The 19,172-nt window shown below is 43.4% G+C and overlaps 2 protein-coding genes across 2 annotated transcripts; one reads left to right on the plus strand and one right to left on the minus strand.

Moving 5' to 3' along the window:
- Positions 1-753: 753 nt before the first annotated feature.
- LOC128716818 (uncharacterized) lies at positions 754-3,901 on the minus strand. Its single transcript, XM_053811387.1, has 4 exons — positions 3,641-3,901; positions 3,373-3,570; positions 3,131-3,298; positions 754-2,529 (listed from the first exon to the last, which is right to left on the minus strand). The coding sequence occupies exons 1-4, from the start codon at positions 3,899-3,901 to the stop codon at positions 754-756; spliced, it is 2,403 nt and encodes an 800-aa protein (XP_053667362.1).
- Positions 3,902-10,341: 6,440 nt separating this feature from the next.
- On the plus strand, positions 10,342-18,930 carry LOC128708718 (patched domain-containing protein 3-like). Its single transcript, XM_053803697.1, has 6 exons — positions 10,342-10,535; positions 15,818-16,064; positions 16,140-16,225; positions 16,303-16,866; positions 16,940-17,060; positions 17,149-18,930. The coding sequence occupies exons 1-6, from the start codon at positions 10,342-10,344 to the stop codon at positions 18,928-18,930; spliced, it is 2,994 nt and encodes a 997-aa protein (XP_053659672.1).
- Positions 18,931-19,172: the final 242 nt, after the last annotated feature.

Here is a 19,172-nt window from a genome sequence, read left to right on the forward strand (position 1 = left end):
ATATTCTTTGTAAGAACGATAAATTAGACATAGTTTCGTCAAGTAGTTCCAATAGATACAATATTTGAGTGTACGTAACATAAATTAACATAAAAAGGGTCTTCCCTTGCTTTAATGCAGTTAACCTGTTATCCTTGAATCGTATTGAAATAGTCAGGTTACTAAACATTTCAAAAAATCATATCATAATCCGCATAATTATATACATGTTTACCTACATTCACATACGGAACCGTAATATGTACTAGTACGACATATTGATTGTACATTTTTTTATCAGTGAAGATTTAGCCCAATGGATACAATTCTCTCTCTCTCTCTCTTTCTCTCTCTCTCTCTCTCTCTCTCTTTCTCTCTCTCTCTCTCTCTCTTTGTCTATCTCTCTCTCTCTCTCTCTCTTCTTGGGGTAACGGACCTACTAGGTCATCATATGTCTGCCATTTCTAGATTACTAGACTTATTTACCACGTAGCCGGGGATAGTCACTCCTTGCTACAGGGCATTGGTTCGGATGGGATTTTGGTCCGGTTCGTTTGTGTGAAGACCGGCGCCGCTTCCATCATGCCTCCGGGCTGCCCCATTGAATACAACTAAACAGCGTAAAAGAAGAGGATTTTTGTCTTGGAACGGATTAAATATTCTGAATGGCAAAAGGGAACCTGTTTTAGTTTGTCCTTATTGTAGTAAACATATTGCTAGATAGGTATTTACGAACAGTTCCTTCCGTTTTACCATCAGTTAGTGTAACTAATCTTACTGAAGATTAGCTACGGTTGGGCTCGAGACAGCCAGCGTACTGGTACCATTGTTAGGTGTGTGTACCGGCTGAGTAACATAAGTTGCCGTGGGGAACGTCTGTATAACGGAAGCCCTTGATCGCGCGTGTGGACTGCCACTGTCGTTGAACGAAGCTGGAATGGTACCGATTATTGGATGCCCGTACGTGGTGGGTCCAGCAAGCAATACGGCCCGTGGTTGTACTGCTGCTGCTGCTTGATGCACAGGAAGGGAAGTGGCAGCATATTGCCCACCACCAGCATCGCCTACGAGCAAACCATCTCCATTAGCGCTGTTACCAACGGTACCGGGACTTTCAAAGCCGTTTTTCAAATTTTCCTTCAAAGGCAAACTGCTACTTTTGCGGACGATCAAACGACTCGCGTTGGAAAATTGCGCATCATCCGACACATTGACAGCCGTTTGGCTACAATTCGCGTACAGGTACAGCGGTGCGGTAAGTGGTTGTCGCGTACCATCCATGATGATTTTACCGTTGCTATGCCCTGCCGGAAGTGATTTATTTAAACGGAACGTGCTTTCACTGAGCATTGTACCTATGAAGGACTTCTTTGCGAATTTCGGCCCCATTTCCGGCAGTACATTGCTGGCATTGTGCTTTTGCTGTAGGGAACCATTGGCATAGAAACTAGTATTTGTGAGTTCATTTGTATCGCTGCTCATACTGTCGTCCATTTCTATTACGATCGTTTCTACATGGTCATGTGCGATGAAATCGGTATCAAAGGAACTTGAGTATTCCTGCTCTTGCACGTACTGTGCTTCCTTACCATCTGACATTCCCACCTCCATATCTTCATCGGAAGAGCAGAGATCAATGCTATCGATAACCATTGCACTTTCTGCTATTACAGCAAGCTCTTTCCGTCGTTGCCGTTCCAGCATGGCTGCATGCTCGGCCTCCCTCTGTGCCCGTTCGATACCGGGCAGGAGAGCAAGTTCCTGCACTTCGGCAAGGGTCAGTCTTTTCATGCTCACCACACACGGTCGGCAACGTTGCAGCAGTAGTTTGTTGTAGAACAGAAAGTTTGCTTCCCGATGCTTGTTAGAGAACTGGCGCCGAGGGAATTTGTATTGGCGTTGCGACGGTTCGAAAGAATCGTCTGTAGGTCGTTTGAACGTGAACGGCCATTGACCGTTTGGTCCGTTGCCTGATTTCACTTTTCCAAAGAACCATCTGGGTATCCGTCGGTCTGGAGCGGTAGAAGATTCCTGCAAACCCTCCATTGCAAGATTTGGCTGCAATGAATAGAATGCACCAGCTGGAAGGGGTGGAGCAGTACAATATTTGTCCATACGTTCGAATCGCTCGTACAGATAATCGGTTGTCGTAATGATTTTGGAAGTTTTCAACATAAACAAACCCAACGGTGAGGAGAGCGGAATTTGTGTGCATTTCGCTAGTGTAACAACCTGGCGTGAGCGTCTAGGCATACGGTGATGCTTTGCTCCGATATTACACTCGACAGTTCCACCTTCGAGCTCGGTACTACTGCTACCGCTGGACTGGTGCGAGTTGGAGATCGTCGATTCTTTCGAGTTCGTACAACGCAACATGAAATTCTGCGACAGAAACGATACCATCTTCTGCTGTTCTGCATGCGCACGAGCTGCCGAATCGAGTGGAAGCTGATCTTCCAGCACTGTTCCACAAAAGATAACGTCATCGTCGTCACTAGTGTCTGCCAACTCGGCATTGCTCTGCTCCCCCAGGCAGACACGCTCGTGCTCCTGAAACGAATAGAATGTTTACGAATAAGCACAACTGCTACGAATTTAAATGTCACAATGTATTTGGAAATATATTTTGTAATAACCGATGCAGAACGAAAAAGAAATTATAATTCTTAGTTACGCCTGTAGCAAATTTCAGCCCCATAAGCTCGTTAGAAGCGCACAACGGGGAACTAATATATGTACGTATGTATATGTATGTGTGTTGGTTACGGGCATTGGATCGAGTCACATCTCCTTTAAACGAACTTCAGATACAAATCCGACAGATATCAGTAAGTCGAATAATTCAGCATGGTTTCAACACCTATTCCCGGATACTTCTACTGCAAAAGTATACTTGTACACTTAAACGCCTACTCCCATTATATTGGGGTTTTCGATTGTATTTCGATTCCTGCGGAGGACTTCAAGATGCCGCTAGTAAAAAAAAGTTTGTTCCCGAACAGGAGATCTAGCTATTCATCTATCACAGCAAAATGGCAACATCATCTGCAAACTAGTACCCAAACACTAATCCTTTTTTTTTGGTGTTTCTGTTAACGGACGGTTATATAACATGCTAACGGTGCATATGCAAAATCTATCGATAACTTACCACCATTGCTCCTGCGGAGTATAGCTCGGCATCACAGTTGTCGCAAAGATAGATATCGAAGCATTCTGATATGACCATTTCCTCCTGAGTGGCTAAGCAAGACTGGGAGTTAGATTGCTTCGGTAGAAGGCACTTGCGACTGTTTATCTTTTGTTCCTGATCGTACAGCTAGAAGAACAGAAACGAGGTAAACCATAATCGAATATCGCAGTAGATCGTATCTCATGCGCACTTCCGCGTACCATATTTTCATTGCGAAATGTAACCAACAACTTGTTCGACGACCGCTCGAACAGAGATGTCGTAGAGTTGTAGTTGTTAATGAATCGCAACGCTGTCGGTTGAAACTTTGCCAGATCAGCACAGTACCGTAGGAGATAAATGTTGTCGTGGGCGTCGTAACATGCTACCACGAGTTCTCGCATCTTGAGCAACCAATCCTGGAATACAAACGAAAGAACACCAATAAGATCCTGTTCGGACAAAAAAAAAAAACCTTTCCCGACTTACCCCGGTGAACGATTTTGGCCGTTTGAATGGTTTGGTAAATTCCAAATCTTTTGGCCACCAGGGAGGCCTATTAAATTCGGTCATCGTTTGGATAGTGACGTTTCCCAGCGAACACTGTACCATGAACGGTATGAACTTTTGCAGCTGTGCTTCGGTGATCTTGTCCAGGGACGTTGGGTAGCCGTCCGCAAATAGGAGCGGCAAGTTGGATACCATATTTTTGCTGCCATCCTCTTCCTGTTCTTCGTTCGTTTGTGGCATCTGCGAATACACAAGCAGTCTATGATTTATGAAGCGATCGGACACTGATACACTCAGGTCACGGCTGGAAGATTGAACTTTAGTGACAAAGCAAGGCAGGAAGTTGTGGTGTGGGATGCTGTTCTTACGGAGCAAACGTCAACAGAACAAATCGTCAAGAAGGAAAGCGAATCCTTTGATATTTGTACGAATAAACAACACTAATATGGGTGATGACACATGCCAACTAGATGCCAAATGCCCACAAAAGCTCAATGAGACATTTTTTTCACCAAAGATGCAAGTGTCGGATGTTTCCAATCAACGTCAGGAACCACACTGAAGCATTACTCGATCGATCATCTCTCATCCTGTCCTTCCTTCCTTTCAGTGCGTTCATACGCAATACAAACTCCGCGCAAGAAAACAAAGCTACCAACGGCTGCCTCTTAATCGGACTGCCTTTTGCGTGTTTCAGCTCACCTCAGTCACTTTTCATGCACAATTTTTGCTCGGTCGGTGGAGATGATGTCCCAAGATTCAGCAGCAGTTTTTATGCACGTTCACAAATCCTTCGCAGATCTCAACACACGTATAGAGCGACGTTTTAGCATCGACACGAGAAGACGGGGCGGGACGTGAGAATATCCTCTACGCGCTCTTATTGTTTCGATCACCTTCTTGGAGCGTCCGTCATCCTGCAGCGCAGCATCGCTCTCGCTCAATGCACACTCTCACACCCCCGCACCGTAAATTGTACAGCATCCACTATTGCCTTGCGGTGGTAAACTTTTTATGCTGCTTCGTTGAATCACTAACAAGCTTTTAATGATTATAATTCACCAATATTTACGATTCCTTCTCGCCAATGACAGCTAGAGGGAAAACGGTTTGGGAGCGCATTTGCCACACGTCAACCCAAACTCCAATTTACAGGGGTCGTCTGCTTGTGTAGGAATTGTTGATTTTTCTCAACTGCTTGCTAGTTCTGTAAAATTTAGGTCCAAAGCATAGATTTGGATAAATCCTATCTATTATCTTATATCTTCCACGTTTGATAACCGGGATGTGTAAAGTAACTGCAAAAACCATACAAGATTATGATTTCTTTTGCTAAAAACGACAGGTTGTTTCTACAAATTATTGCACATTATTTTTTGGACAGCACCCCTGTAAAATATCACGTCATAATTTCAAGAATTTCGATTAAAAAGGAATTTCTATTTACAATTATAAAACTACACTTTGCTGCACTGTAATAAAGATATCACCAGGGGACGTAACAAAATACACGCATGAACATGATGAATCATTTACTTTATGTTCTTGAAACTTTTCCATTGTTCGCACATATGCACAAGATCGATAGAGAAAGATATTCTATCTGGGAAATATCGAAAATTGGATATTGGATGAAAATTTAGGTAACAAAAATACTGTTTTGTTTGTTTTGATTTACCAAATTTGATAAAACTGTTTAACAACCAGGAGTCCAGTGGTCATCGAATAGAAATCCAATTGGACTACAATAGGACCAAAGCAGTCCCACAGGGGTCGTATATAAGTCGAATAGAAATCCTATAGTTCCACAATTATCTCTCTGTTGTCGAAAACTTGCGGATTGACTGAATAACTTTTATTATCGTGACCAAAAACAAAAAGAAAAATAATTGCTTCATTTACTATAATTCTGACCTAGCCCTGCGATACGGAAGCTGAAAACCCCTGTAATGCCGAAATGAATCACGAATGAACGTCTGGCCACCGCTGGTAAACGGAACTGAGAATCGTTTACTCACACATCGGACTACATTCGCAACAGACGGTCGATCCGCGAGTGTCGGTGCGCGGCGCATATCTCGCGGTCAATGCGTGCTCTCTGGCGACCTGGGAAGCAAGCCTGTTGAAAAATCCGTGATGTTCTAGTGCACGATTATCTACACGTTCGCTGCTCAAATCATACGGTACAGTGGTTTACACCCAAGTGTGTGAAAATTGCTTAGTTTGCTTCTGAAACCATTCATTTCCGTATCGCAATTATCATTTGTGCCGGACTGGATTGAAAAACAACTTTGTGCTACAACAAAAACAAACCCCTTGTTCTTGTGTGCCAGTGCGTTACTGTAGTTTAGGTTGCGTATTTAGATTTCATTTCTCCCCTGAGTGAACAGATGTAAGACCAGGGCTTTCCTTTTCGGAGAATTCTTTCGAATTCTACAGTGCGTGAAAAGGACGCATTGCCGCCATAGCGTAGTAAAACCGCAGGAGAGCAGAGATATACGCAAGGCCCTGGATCTGACGGCTGACGGTGCAAGTAAAATGCAGTGATGCAGCGCGAAAAATTGCGTCCAGATGTTGCTGTGTTCCCAGTGAAATTGTTATGTGAATCTCTCTGAGCGGATCGATTAACGCTGGGAATTGAAATCATAGTATTAGAAGGCACTCGTTTACCTAATACTCGTTGGAACTCGACCAAAAGTTCCTTAAGCTTGAATAAGCGGTGTAAAAACCGGCTTTCTAGTGTTTGTTTGTGATTGCGCATCGATCAGCATGGGCACGAATGTTAATCTGTTACGTACAAAACCCTCTGCAGCTTCAACAGAGCTGACCCGAGATACTACAGTTCCGAAGGGACAAAACCGGTTCCATCTCCGTTCAAGGCTCCAACTAAAAAGTGTGCATAAAAAGGCCATCGATTAAAAAAAGGGCCACATTTAAATTGAGATAAATGTGATGAACGCCCAGCGAGATTGAGAGGAAACAGTTAAATCTATGGAATGTGGATTCGTTTATCTATTTGTGCAGGTGCATCGTTCGAATGCCTGCGGGAAGGTCGATCGAAAACGGCTTAAAAAGGCTCTAAAGTGGTATATACACGAACGGTATTCTACTGGTCGGCAATATGACGTGTCAGTGATGTGGCAAACGTGAATACTATAATTTCAAAAAAAAAAAACTGTGCATCACGTGGATCGATAAAACCCCCAAACCAACTCTTTGTCCAACGTCTAATTATTGATTGGCTGTTTTGCTGCCAAACATTTACACGCATTGTGTGCCTAACATAAGACCCCTGCCCTAGGGTTGAAAAAGCTGTGCAGAAATAGGCAAATGTTTGGCTGGCTTTGAGCAAGTGAAAGGCTGCTTCCGATTAGACATTGACATTGACACACATATCTGATCGTTGCTATCGTAAAATGATTGAAAGTGCATTCGAGGCGCGGAACTTCACCCTGTACTTAGCGCCATTGCTACCAACCGTATGACATATGCAAATTCCCATTTACTTTTGTCGGCGACTGAGTAGCGTGAATCATCACCATAAGAGGAGGAAGCGACACGTTACGCCTCAAAAGCTTCTTCAAATGTTTTCCGATAGCGTCACAAGGACTGCGGCGGCGACTTCCTGCATTGTTGCGGCCACCAGGTTTTCTGCGCCAGAATGCTGCACCTTGCCGGCGGCCGTCGAAGCGGCAAGAAGAGCAACTGATCGAAAGTGTTTGCGGTTCCACTTAGCGTTTCGTGCGTGCACCATGGTTTCGGTTGTCACCATCGCCAATGGCCGCATGATTTGCCGTTTTTAATGATCGATTCGGAGGGCTAATGTGACCATGGGGCGGGTCACAACTCATTGACATTCGATACGCATGACCTTGCCCTCGATCTTTCTCTCTCGCTCTGTGTCCCTGTCCCTGTTTGATTGGTTTGTCTTCTCTACACAACCTGCCGGTCTCCAGATCAGCATTAGGCGGTGTGCCACTGAATGAGTATCGTTTTATTTCTCATTAACTTCATCGGTTGCTTTCAAGGCCACACGGCCGTTTGATTGTAAATGTGTAAAAGTTCAAACTTTTCTTTTTCTGTTTTGCGTTAGCCCGTTGCGTGACGTGCATGCGCACCGCTAGAATAGCCGATCAGGACGGAATCTACCGCATACTCCAGCAAAACTGGTTTTAGCCGTCACCCGAATGGTAACAAAACAAGGGAAGCAAAAACATCCAGCAAATTCTATGTTCTTCGGTCACAGTAAGGATGAGTTTCAAATTGCTTATGTTCGTGTATTTCACGGAATACGCTGCCAGCTTGACGATGATGATCAATTTGTTTTGTTTTTAGCTGACTTAAATATTCGTGGACAGAGTGGACCAACACAGAACAGGATCCGGGAGAGTAAAGTGAATTAATTGCAAACGCAAAAGAACAGCAAAAGAAAACAGAAATTCGAATCTAATGCCAACTAGCTCACTCATCTCAGCGCTGTTGCCTGTCATTGGCCGCCAGAATCGAATGCTGTTGTCGTTCAATACATTTGCCCCGCTGGCATAATTCTGCGCCATCCGTCACGTTGTGATTCACACGGACGGAAATGAGAACAAGGCAAACGACCTATCTGTGTGTTGGGAACGATCGCAAATGACCTGTACCAAAGATCACCGAATTGACTGTGTCTAATTGAATGTTACATGAGCGTCTGCCTCGTTCGATAAGGTACGAACAAAACCGATCTGGCCAGAAGCGGGTCTTTGCCCATTTCCCGCTCCGTTCCGCTTGTTTACACTAGCGACCGAGTTATAGCCGTCGGCACTGCACTCTCACTTTAATTCTCACTCACTTTGCGCCAACCGTCCTAGGGATGGGGAGTTTAATTCTTTTCAAAGGTTTAAATCCGAATTAAAAGGGATAGAATGAAAATTGAACTCTTAAACTTACTCTACAAGATTTCAATAATTTCAAATTAGTGACGGGTGGGGGAGTGGGTGGTGGTGCTGCGATCTTCATCTCATGATCGCGAATTAGTTCGCGATTTAATTCTTCACGGTGACCTTTGACTCACGTTTTAATTCTATTTATATCATGATTTAAAGATCTCTGTAAAGAATTCTTGTGGGAGATAACTCGCGATTTAAGTCGTTAGCTAAAGGCAACGAAGAATTAAATCGCGAGTTAGCTCCCACAAGAGTTAACTCACGATTTAATTCGTGAGTTTGAAGGTCGCCGTAAAGAGTTAAATCTTAATTCTTCTTCATCTGCACAACAACCTCAAGAGGTCTAGGGGTGCCATAACAGGCTTTCTGTGACTTTATTTACCCGGAGCAATAATTTAATTCTATGCGAATGAGTTAAATGGCAAGACGTTATAAATACAGTCGATACCCGAGATACGCAGGCAATGCGTTCCAAAGAAATCTCGAGTTTTATCTCGAGTTTTCTCAAAATATCGTATTAAGGAATCGAATACTTATACCCTCATTATGAAGCACGAAGCACAATTACTATAAAATGTTATGAAAATTAATTTTTATAATGATGAAATGTAACGTATATTTGAAATTGGCTATTCAAACATTAAATTCTGCATGCAAAACCTGTCGTGAAATGTCAATTTTTCCGCGTATCTCCGAACTCGCTTTAGTCGAAAACCGCGTAACTCGGGTACTGACTGTACACTTCTTGGAAATTTGAATTAACTCACTCTCTAGCAAGATTTAAATCATTCATCCACTCTGAATCACTGTGCACATCGCTAAAGCGTCCGCCACCTGCCTGCGTCGCTTATTGTCCATCGTGATGCGAGATGGACGCTACCAGAATTGGGTGGGACAGTGCATTGTTTTATGTGTGTGTTTTATGTTGTTTTTTTTTGCAGACGTATAAAATGTGCGTGGGAAAGAGCTTTTCAGTTACAGCCGGGTTTACTTGCTAATGAAAGCTACTATCTGTCTGCAGGTTCATGGTGGCTGGGGAAGATGGCAGATGTAATGGTGAAATGTATTTTATAATTTATTTCGCCGCTTGTGGAACGAAACGCAATTTGCCGGTGGTGGCTTTGAAACAATTAACGCCCTGGATAATGGTGAGAAACATACCGGACATTAGCGATGTTGCATCATTCAAAAACGACCCAACGGGTGGAGTGCAATTAAAATTGTGCTGTGGGCGGGCGGGAATGGGAATGGGCGCGTAACTTTGGTAAAGCCATTTAAAGCAAACCAGGGAAAAGTGTGCTCCATGCGGATTGTGTAATATTCTTTACTTTAATTTCTTTTCTCACGCAGTGCTTCGAACGATCGGAATGAATGAACAAAAGTGTCCGATGGTTTTCTTTTTGTCGCTGCCGTATGCCAAGAATGATCGTTAAGTGATTCGAATGGTTTTTTAGTCTGTTTCCGTTAGTGATATATGTGAGCGTAAGTGCACCCGGTATCCGTCCAACGGCCTCAATCGCCACATAAAGTGTGTCTCAAATTCAATCAATTGTGTCCAACTGCCGTGGCATCGTGTTGGGCGCGTGTTCCACGTCAGGCAGACAACTGTGATCAAGTGTACATTAAAGCATCATACTGTGATTCCGGCTGAACAGGCCGGATTTGGATTCTAAATTCCTTACCCGTGAAAATAGCTTGCGGAAAAGTCACCGAAAACTTACCACACGAAAGCACCAATAGATGGCAGATTGCAAAATGAATGGCACGGGCCATTACGATGGGCAGCGGGCGAATAGTGAGGAAAATCTACACAAACCAGCAAATGAGAATGGGACCAACGCACACCCGGGCGCTGGAGCGGATAGTAACGAACCTAACGTCGACCACTTGAACTGCATGGGCCGCTTATCGTACCACATGTCGATGACGATAGGGAAGTTTTTCTACCGGTAAGTAAAGATTTACCCATCTGATACAACACCTTGGCGAACATGGGCGAAAATTAACGAAAAAACCACAACCATCAAAGGGGTGAACTTGGCAGTGAATTTTTAAACAAACTGCTAATTTTTCCAAGGTCACTAAAGTGACTTCGACAACCCCCAAAGATATACAGGGGCCTGTTGCTGCAGCCGGGTAAGGTCAGCGAACAGCGGAAAAGTGTTAATGCTAAACGGTCAAGTATGGAAATATCCGATTCCAACCGAAACAAAGAGAACGAAGGCGAACGGGAAAGTTCGGCCGGTACAACCTGTTTCACGAACGAAACAAAAAAATTATACACCTGGAAAGATCAAACGGCAGTTTTTGGATCGCGTTATTTTATGGGAAAACATTTATATGGAATAAACAAAAATCTCTCGCACACTCTTCCTGGCTGGGTGGTTCAGTTACGGGAACCGGTTCTGGTGGGATCTAGTACGGCTTCCTTATTAAGCCACCCTGCCAGCTAACCGATAGCCTTTTGCCATTGAAAGTTTCAAGATGAGGTTGCGTGCATCCAAAAATTTATCCTCCAATGCCATTCGATCGTGTTTGGGGAATGAGCTGAGCGCAGTTTGGCGTGAAGGAAGCAAAGACCTTTGAAGGTGAGAAGCCGGTGACGTACAAGAACCTGTACGCACCGTTATATCTCGGCTGTCGTTGGATGTTTTATCAGGCACACGGCAATGTTGCGAATCGTTTGGAGAATAACAGCCAACAAGGCCCTTTTTTGTTCCAGAGGGCCAGCTATTGTTGCAATTGTTACAACGGAACATGGTCGGGTTAATTAATGGCGATCGGTTTGAGTTCCCTTGTGCTTGCGCAGTAACAAACCGAAACCCGTTGATTGGTTATGTGTCGCGTAGCATTGCTGACATTCCATCACACGATTGATAAAGCCTGCCAGATTGATATGGTTTGTCATTGCTAGCCTCAGTTGATCCGGTCTGATAACGCGAATGACGAATGACTGCACTGAAACGGTTCGCTTTTAGGAGAACTAGCCGAAGATTTACAATCATGGGAATCGAAAATAAGGAAATCGATGGGATGTTTCATAATCATATCCCCGTAGATTATGATTAGCTTTGGAATGCTTGTTCCTTTTTAGGTGTTTTTTAGCGTTGAAAGGTGTTTTAAACATTCGGAGCTGATGGTTGATGTATAAATTTACCGACATCTGTTGAATGTTCTACCAAGCGACTAGAAACGACGACATGCCAACAGATGGTAGCATATATGTCGACTAAAAGCCACTTAATGCTATGCGAATATGGATTACGATTATTTGATTACAACCGTGCTGTGACAACTAACGTGTGTGTATATCCATAAAACAAGCGATAATAATTTATTGCCTATAATTTATCTTCAGTTGCTTCGTACAACAGTTGAGCTACCCAATATACAGGCAGTCGCTGATACGCGGTTTTTGTAAATTTAACAGCTGAGTATGTTTATGACACGTAAGTTTAAGTAATTTTCAGCAAAAAGATTTGAAATTCTTCGAAAATTCTTTCCTTTGTTACATAAATCATTTTTTTTAAATTTATTTCAATGTATTCTTTCGAAAAGTCGTCTAACTTGCTGAATAAATTAGGTGCAGAAAAGGAAGTTAACTATCCAATGTTGATGTATAAACAATTTTACTCCCGGATTCGACTTACGCGGAAATTCGAGATACGCGGATTTTTCCCAGGTTTTAACGGTCCGCTATAATAGCGTATTACGGGTACTTCCTGTACAATAATACGAATATTTTGAAAACCAATCCATATCGCAATGTACTAGATTGTCTGGGCTAGCCATTTTGTCTAGTATGCTTTATTTTATTCGTAGCAATTTTTGGGGCTAAATAATTGTACCGTAGTTGATGCATGACTTATGTGCTTCAAATGTAAAGTATGTGCTCAAAAAGATATTATAATGTTTTCCCAGTACTTCGAAGTTGTTTCTAAAGTATGCTTAACGACAAACGCTTGATCGTTCTAGCGTTAACTAAAACCGTGATTGACAAGCTCCGTTGGACCAGGTAGATCATTCTTAGCCCCCAGTGGAGAGTGTGAAGAGCAAACACGTGCGACACGCTGAAAAGTAAAAGTGTCGGCCCTGTTTACATAACAGATTATAGCTGTGAATTATGGAAACTCCTGATAGCTCACCTTGACCGAGAAGATATTGTTGCACCGCAGCAATAAGCAGCCCGATCTTTTATTTATTTCGAGAAGATTTGCAGTGTTATAAGCAGTGTTTAGAAATGCTTTATTTATTTCATCCAATATGGCGGCTTTTAGCGAATTATCAACATCGTGTTGAATTTTACACAAATTTTACAAGGCATTTCCTACTTGCAAATAACCTTATCTCGGGCATACTCGGTTGGGTTTAGAAATACATTCATTTATTTTTTTTTTTTTTTGTACTTCAACTTCAGTCATTTTCCCGAGTTGAGCGGATTCGAGATAAATTTTTGGCAATTGGTGTAATTTTGTATGTGGAATAGATTTTTTTATTTGTAAAATTTCAAATTTTCAACAAAGTTTCGACATTTTGATATTATAAACAATAATTTTGGTAAACATTTACCCTAGTTGACGATTTACGTAACGTAATAATAGTAATTATTAATGTGCTTCGTAACGTGAACAGAAGAAAGCGCTCACTGAATACTAAATTTAAACGATATTAGAAAAGGAATTCGAATTACGCGAATTTCTTTGGCACGTATTATTTGCGCTATTCTAATTCGCCACTTTTCGGAAAAGTAAGTAAGTAAATAAATGAAACTCGACGGTTGCCGGATAATCAGATAACATGGATAATAGGCACGTCTACTTTTAATGATAAAAATTGGCGTATTAATATATCAGCTGCACCAATGATCAGGCATCCCGGTTGCAAGGCACCCTGATAATCGGCGCTCCACTGTATTTATGTAAATGGATGAATGAAACAATCAATAACAAGCAAGATGATCTAAACCAGGAGTCCGCAAAGTCCAGCCCTCCGAAGATAAGCGACAAAATGTTGGAAGGTATCAACAAAGGTCACCACTACAAATAAAAGTCACGACCTCGGTACCACGGCTAAAAAAGCACGTCAACACCAAATGTGTCAAACATGACTGCGTTTCGTTCCAGTCAATTAATTCTTCGGTCGGTCTAAAAGAATACTAAGGTTACTTCCGCGCGTAGTATCGCACGTCTGTGATAATGTAACCTATACCACGTGGTATAGCGATTGAATATGGCAGAAATTGGTGCAAGGGATTCCAAAAATCTGACCGCACAACAACTTTTCGCTTGTTATTCCAAGCGATTTTCACTAAGCAATGCCAAAGAGTTTGAAGTATTTATATCGCAAATTCATTGATGCCGAACCTAGCCTGCTTGGACTATGATATCTGGCGAGCAGTGTCTGTTTTTCCTGTGTGGTGCCTTTCGTGAAAAGTGTCCACTTCAACTTCGTATCAAATTGAGCGGGTGTGTGTCTGGTAAGCTTGTTTTTGTACTGGCATTTAGTGCACAACCACTAACCCGTTTAGTTATTGCTTGAATCATGCACCATAATTGAAAATACGAACAAATAGTTATTATCATTCGCCTATACAGCAACACGCTCGGCAATCATTTTAAACAGGGTGAAACGTGTAATGTGCTTGAACCTTTTTAGAGTCATTACTGCATCCGGAATAAAAAAAAACACACACACACAACCGATAGCGCTTGCTGATAATAGTTGATAATACACTACCGATGATATAATTACGAACGAGAATGATGATCATTACACCAGCAGCTCTGCGCACACAACAAAGCAATGGTGCGCCATTTGTCCAGTTCGCATGTTTGTTAACTACACTTTTTTTCCCCAATCTCTTATCAACATGTTTTAACATTAATAGGTGTAAAAATCGCACGATTTATTTATTTGCGCGTGCAAATCGTTCGTTCCACGGTTCAACTAAAAGCTGATAATCCCAAAGTTCGGACACGATCCATCCATCACAGCCGTTGGCGCGTGCCAAAAGTAAATATTAGGGTTCTTTACATTTCACGCATATGCTCCATGCGCAGATAACATTAGCCAGGCCAAAAATCCTATTTTAAATCTTTTCATTCGGCACCGTTTCGCGGGTGTGATCGTTCGCGCAACACGCGGCCAAAACTCTTTCTAGAACATGTTATGCACGGCTGAGATATCGTTCAATGGATAGGTTTTTATTTTTCTCAATTTGGAAATGGTTATAAATGCGTATGGTTGTCTCTTGTATCTTCTCCTATCTGAGGAGCGGTTACCGTGCTATGTGGTAGTCTAGTTCTGACATCACCGTAAAGTGCAGCAGAATCTAAAGATAAAGATCGAGGACAAAGTGATCTTTGCGTTTCTACTGCAAGGTTGAAGCAGTTGGCGATACAGCGAGGAAGCCCTCGGACAAGATGGAGTTTATCCACGACCAGTCGCATCTGACCAGGAGATAAATTACGTTTGAGACTGTCAAGAATAGATGAGGACAGAACTTTTTTCTTTCTTTCAGAATCTTCTTCTTCTTTTCTGCGAGATAATCCTCTGGTACGACTGAGAAATCCCTAGTTACTCCGCAGGTTTGAGCGTTTGGTGCTCTGCTCTGCTTACAATAGGACCGGCAGCTAATGTCCTCTTTTAGAATCATATTCAATAACTTGTTGGTCAACGTGGAGTGGCAGTTTATAGCTAGGGCGATGAAAAAGCTAAACCAAAATATTACATTTTTGTTTCGAGTGACGTTGGTTGAATTTCTGGCGTGTAGGCATCTTTCATTATTTTTCCTGAATGCTTATTAAAGATAGGATGCAAGCGAACTATATAGCATTCAACTATCTATAATGAAGCTTATAATGTTATCGATTTCTTCCAAAATGGACCACTCAGAACTGATTGTTAAGCACAATTTTCACAATACATTCGCAGCGTTAAATAGAAATAATAACCAATTGTTTCCCCCGTTGGCGTTTAGGTTCGTGGCTAATCGTCTCGATCAACACAAACGGGAAAGATGTATTGAGGTTGTTCCACTTAATTGAACCAACTGAATGCATCATGGAGTTGGACTTCTCTCGGTTCTCTCGGAAAAACAAATGTTTACTTTTTCTTACGATTTACGACTAACCATATTTATTTATGAGTGCGTACCCATTGCCCATCCGCCGGAAGGTCGTAATTTGTAAAATCTGCAATTAATATGATATCTTTCCTTTCCACTCCCCAGGCTCGGTTATTGGATAGCGAACAATGCTTGGAAAACGATCGGGTTGTGTTTTTTGCTGGTGGCACTGTGCAGCGTGGGCTTCATCCGGTTTCACAAAGAGAAAAGCCCGATGAAGCTCTGGATACCGCTGGGGTCAAAGTTCCAGTACGACACCAACTGGCTGATAGAGCACTTTCAGGAAGGCAATCGGATCGAAACGGTGTTGATCACCGCACCGGACGTACTCGTGCCGGAAGTATTACAGACGGTAAGGTCGAGCGCTAGTGAAGCTGCTGCAATGATATTCTAGTCCACTTATTCTGCAATATTGTTCTACCTTCAGCTTGCTACCATTACGGAAGAAGTGGAAGGCTTCACGTTTCGGAACAGCGAAGGCCAACAATTAGGATGGAAAGATATTTGCCACAAGTACTGTTGCACAAATAAGGGAACAGGGGCAAAAGAATATCGCGTAGCATTAAACGCATCACTTCTCTTCCTTTTAGAGTTCCGTTTATAGCGGAATACACAGCGGAACAGACGCGCAAAAAGCGCCATGCCCAAGATCTGGAAGAGCCATCGGTAACGACGCGTCGGCCGAAAAAGAGCAAACCGTTCTTTACGCCCGTGATCGACATTCCTTCGTTTCTGTTCTGCCCGATGTTGGAACGGCTAGAAATGGGCTGCTACGGGAGCAGCTTGCTGGAGTTGTGGCAGTACAATCGTACCATTATGGCGGGCCTCTCGAAGGAAGACATCGTTGATAAGTTAAACCGCACCACGGTTAGCCCGATGACTGGACACACGGTGCAGTTTGCGGAGCTGCTTGGCGATGTGAAGCGTGACTGGAGTGGGCGAATCGTATCAGCCGGGTCACTGGCGACCCATTGGTTTGTGCATGTCAACTTCTCGGAGGTAGATTCGGACGTCAGTGGGAATGCTGCCGGCACGGAGGACTGGGTCACGGAGAACGCTGGTTTGTGGGAGGAAAAGTTCCTACAGATTGCTGCCAAAGCGAAGCGGGAACTGACGAGCAATGAGACAAGCCTGTACTATGCGGCCGGAAGGAGGTAAGCTGCAGTTTGTTCAGAGATTTCCGTTTAGTCGTTTGAGTTTCACTAACTCACTTTTTCTTTGTCATAGCTATGGAGACATTAGCGAGGAATCGATGTTTAAAGACATGGACAAGCTCATCTATGGTGGCATTGTCATGTTCGTCTACATGCAGCTGGTCTTATCAAAATTCAGTTGGACCGAGTTTAGGGTTCGTATGAATATGCACTAGCAACAGGCAAATGGATTAGTACATTTATCGAATCTTCCCATTCTTTTCTTTGCATAATTTCTTGAAGGTTATTCTTGGATCCGTTGGGCTGCTGAGTGTTGGGATGGGCTTCATCTCTGGTTGCGGTATCGTAGCAGCGCTTGGAGTGTCCTATGGCCCCGTACATACGTCGCTCCCATTTCTGCTGATGGGTCTCGGGGTAGACGACATGTTCGTTATGATGGCCTGTTATCGCAAAGTGCGCAAAGCTAATCCCGACCTGCAGCTTGCCGAACGAATGGGGCTAATGCTGCAGCATGCTGGCGCATCCATCACGGTCACCTCACTGACGGACATCGTGGCGTTCATAGTCGGTTCAATTACAGTGATTCCTTCGCTGCAATCGTTTTGCATCTATGCGGCTGCCGGCGTATTTATGATGTTCGTTTTCGTCATCACCTTCTTCGTGGCCATATTCACGCTGGATGAAATACGCATTGCTAACCGGCGAAACTCGTTCCTGTTGTGGGTAGTGCACGACGAGAAGTCAACCTCGCTCTGGTGCGAGTACAATCTGATGCATCGCTTCATTAACACGCTGTACTCGAAGTTCCTACTGACGAAGATTGGAAAAACGTTAGTCATACTCGCGGTAGTGCTGATGACCAGCGTCAATGTGCACAATCTGTTGAAGCTGCGTCAGAAGTTTGACCCCAATTGGTTCATTCCGCAGGAAACGTACTACAACCAGTTCGTGGTTAAGACACACGAACACTATCCCAACGCGGGCTACGAAGCGTTGCTATTGTTCGGTAATCTCAACTATACCGCAGAGTTGCCCAATCTGATAAGAATTACGCATCAGCTAGAAAATCGGACTGACATATTACATAGCTTCAGTTCGTGGGTAACCTCGTTTCAGGACTTTGTGCATATGCACTACGATAAGGATGTAGCAGTAGATCCGCTGACCGATAGTGATTTTCGCAAGTACTTGACAAAGTTTCTCTTCAGCTACGAAGGAGGCCGGTACCAGATGAACATAAAGTTTGCTACCAAGCTCAAATGTGGCCAGCCCGCACCAAACATTACCGTCACCACGATGGAGTTCAAGTTTAAACCGTTCAAGGAGCGCGAGGAATACTTACCGGCCAAATATGCCGTGGAGGAGGTTCTGGAGAATAGCAACATAAGCACCGGTGACCACTACCGAACGCTGTGGGCAAAGATATTCGGCAACTGGGTAACGGACGAAATCATCGATACGGAAATCTATCGCAACATATCGCTGGCATTGATCGGTGTGATGTTCTGTTCGGTAGTGCTGATAGTGAACCTTCAAATCTGTTTCTGGATATTCATTTGTGTGCTGCTCACGCTGGTCAACGTGGGGGGCCTGATGCAGGTATGGGGACTGACGCTGGATCTAGTGTCGTGCATAGCGCTGCAACTTGCGGTGGGATTGTGCGTCGATTATGCGGCTCATATTGGTCACACCTTCCTAACCATCAACAAAAGCGATAGGAATCGCCGAAGTCTCGAAACAGTATTGCACATCGGAGCGGCCGTATTCTATGGTGGAGGTTCAACGATACTGTCGCTGTCGATACTTTCCGGCTCGCAGGCATATACGTATAGGACATTTTTCAAAATATTCCTGCTCGTTATTGCATACGGGCTGTTCCATGGTACAATCCTGCTACCAGTCATACTAAGCCTCATTGGACCGGCACCATACAGTGGGTCCCTGAACAGTCTCAATACGATCAACAATAATCCCAGTCCGTCAAAGAAAACATGTCGCGAAGGTGCGGAGATGATTTCCTTCATAGGCAATAAAAAATGTATACCAAACGGTGCGGATCTTTAGAATATTCGCATTTGAGTGGACGAGATAGCGACAGTGAACGGACCATCGGGTGCTCTTAGAAAGCTCGTTCACAATTTTAAATTGTATTTTTAGCGGGACCATCTCACGAACAAGATTGCCTAGCGACTCCAATTGTGATTGAGAGATCATTCTCTTCCATATGCTTGATTTTAAGCACTGTACATACAAAAATAGGCGATAGAAACATTAAGATCGCAGGGAATGGGTTGACTCGTAGGTTT

The sequence above is a fragment of the Anopheles marshallii genome, chromosome 2, assembly GCF_943734725.1.
Source record: "Anopheles marshallii chromosome 2, idAnoMarsDA_429_01, whole genome shotgun sequence".
Classification (NCBI taxonomy): domain Eukaryota; kingdom Metazoa; phylum Arthropoda; class Insecta; order Diptera; family Culicidae; genus Anopheles; species Anopheles marshallii.

What these genes read in the sequence shown, in the direction of transcription:
- LOC128716818 (XM_053811387.1), bottom strand. Translation starts at nt 3,901, where the DNA reads ATGCCACAAACGAACGAAGAACAGGAAGAGGATGGCAGCAAAAATATG. An exon ending in CATTTCGCAATGAAAATATG is followed by an intron (nt 3,299 to 3,372) that starts GTACGCGGAAGT and finishes CTGTTCTTCTAG; the next exon opens with CTGTACGATCAGGAACAAAA. An exon ending in ACTCCGCAGGAGCAATGGTG is followed by an intron (nt 2,530 to 3,130) that starts GTAAGTTATCGA and finishes TATTCGTTTCAG; the next exon opens with GAGCACGAGCGTGTCTGCCT.
- LOC128708718 (XM_053803697.1), top strand. Translation starts at nt 10,342, where the DNA reads ATGAATGGCACGGGCCATTACGATGGGCAGCGGGCGAATAGTGAGGAA. An exon ending in TGCCGGAAGTATTACAGACG is followed by an intron (nt 16,065 to 16,139) that starts GTAAGGTCGAGC and finishes TTCTACCTTCAG; the next exon opens with CTTGCTACCATTACGGAAGA. An exon ending in TGGAAAGATATTTGCCACAA is followed by an intron (nt 16,226 to 16,302) that starts GTACTGTTGCAC and finishes TCTTCCTTTTAG; the next exon opens with AGTTCCGTTTATAGCGGAAT.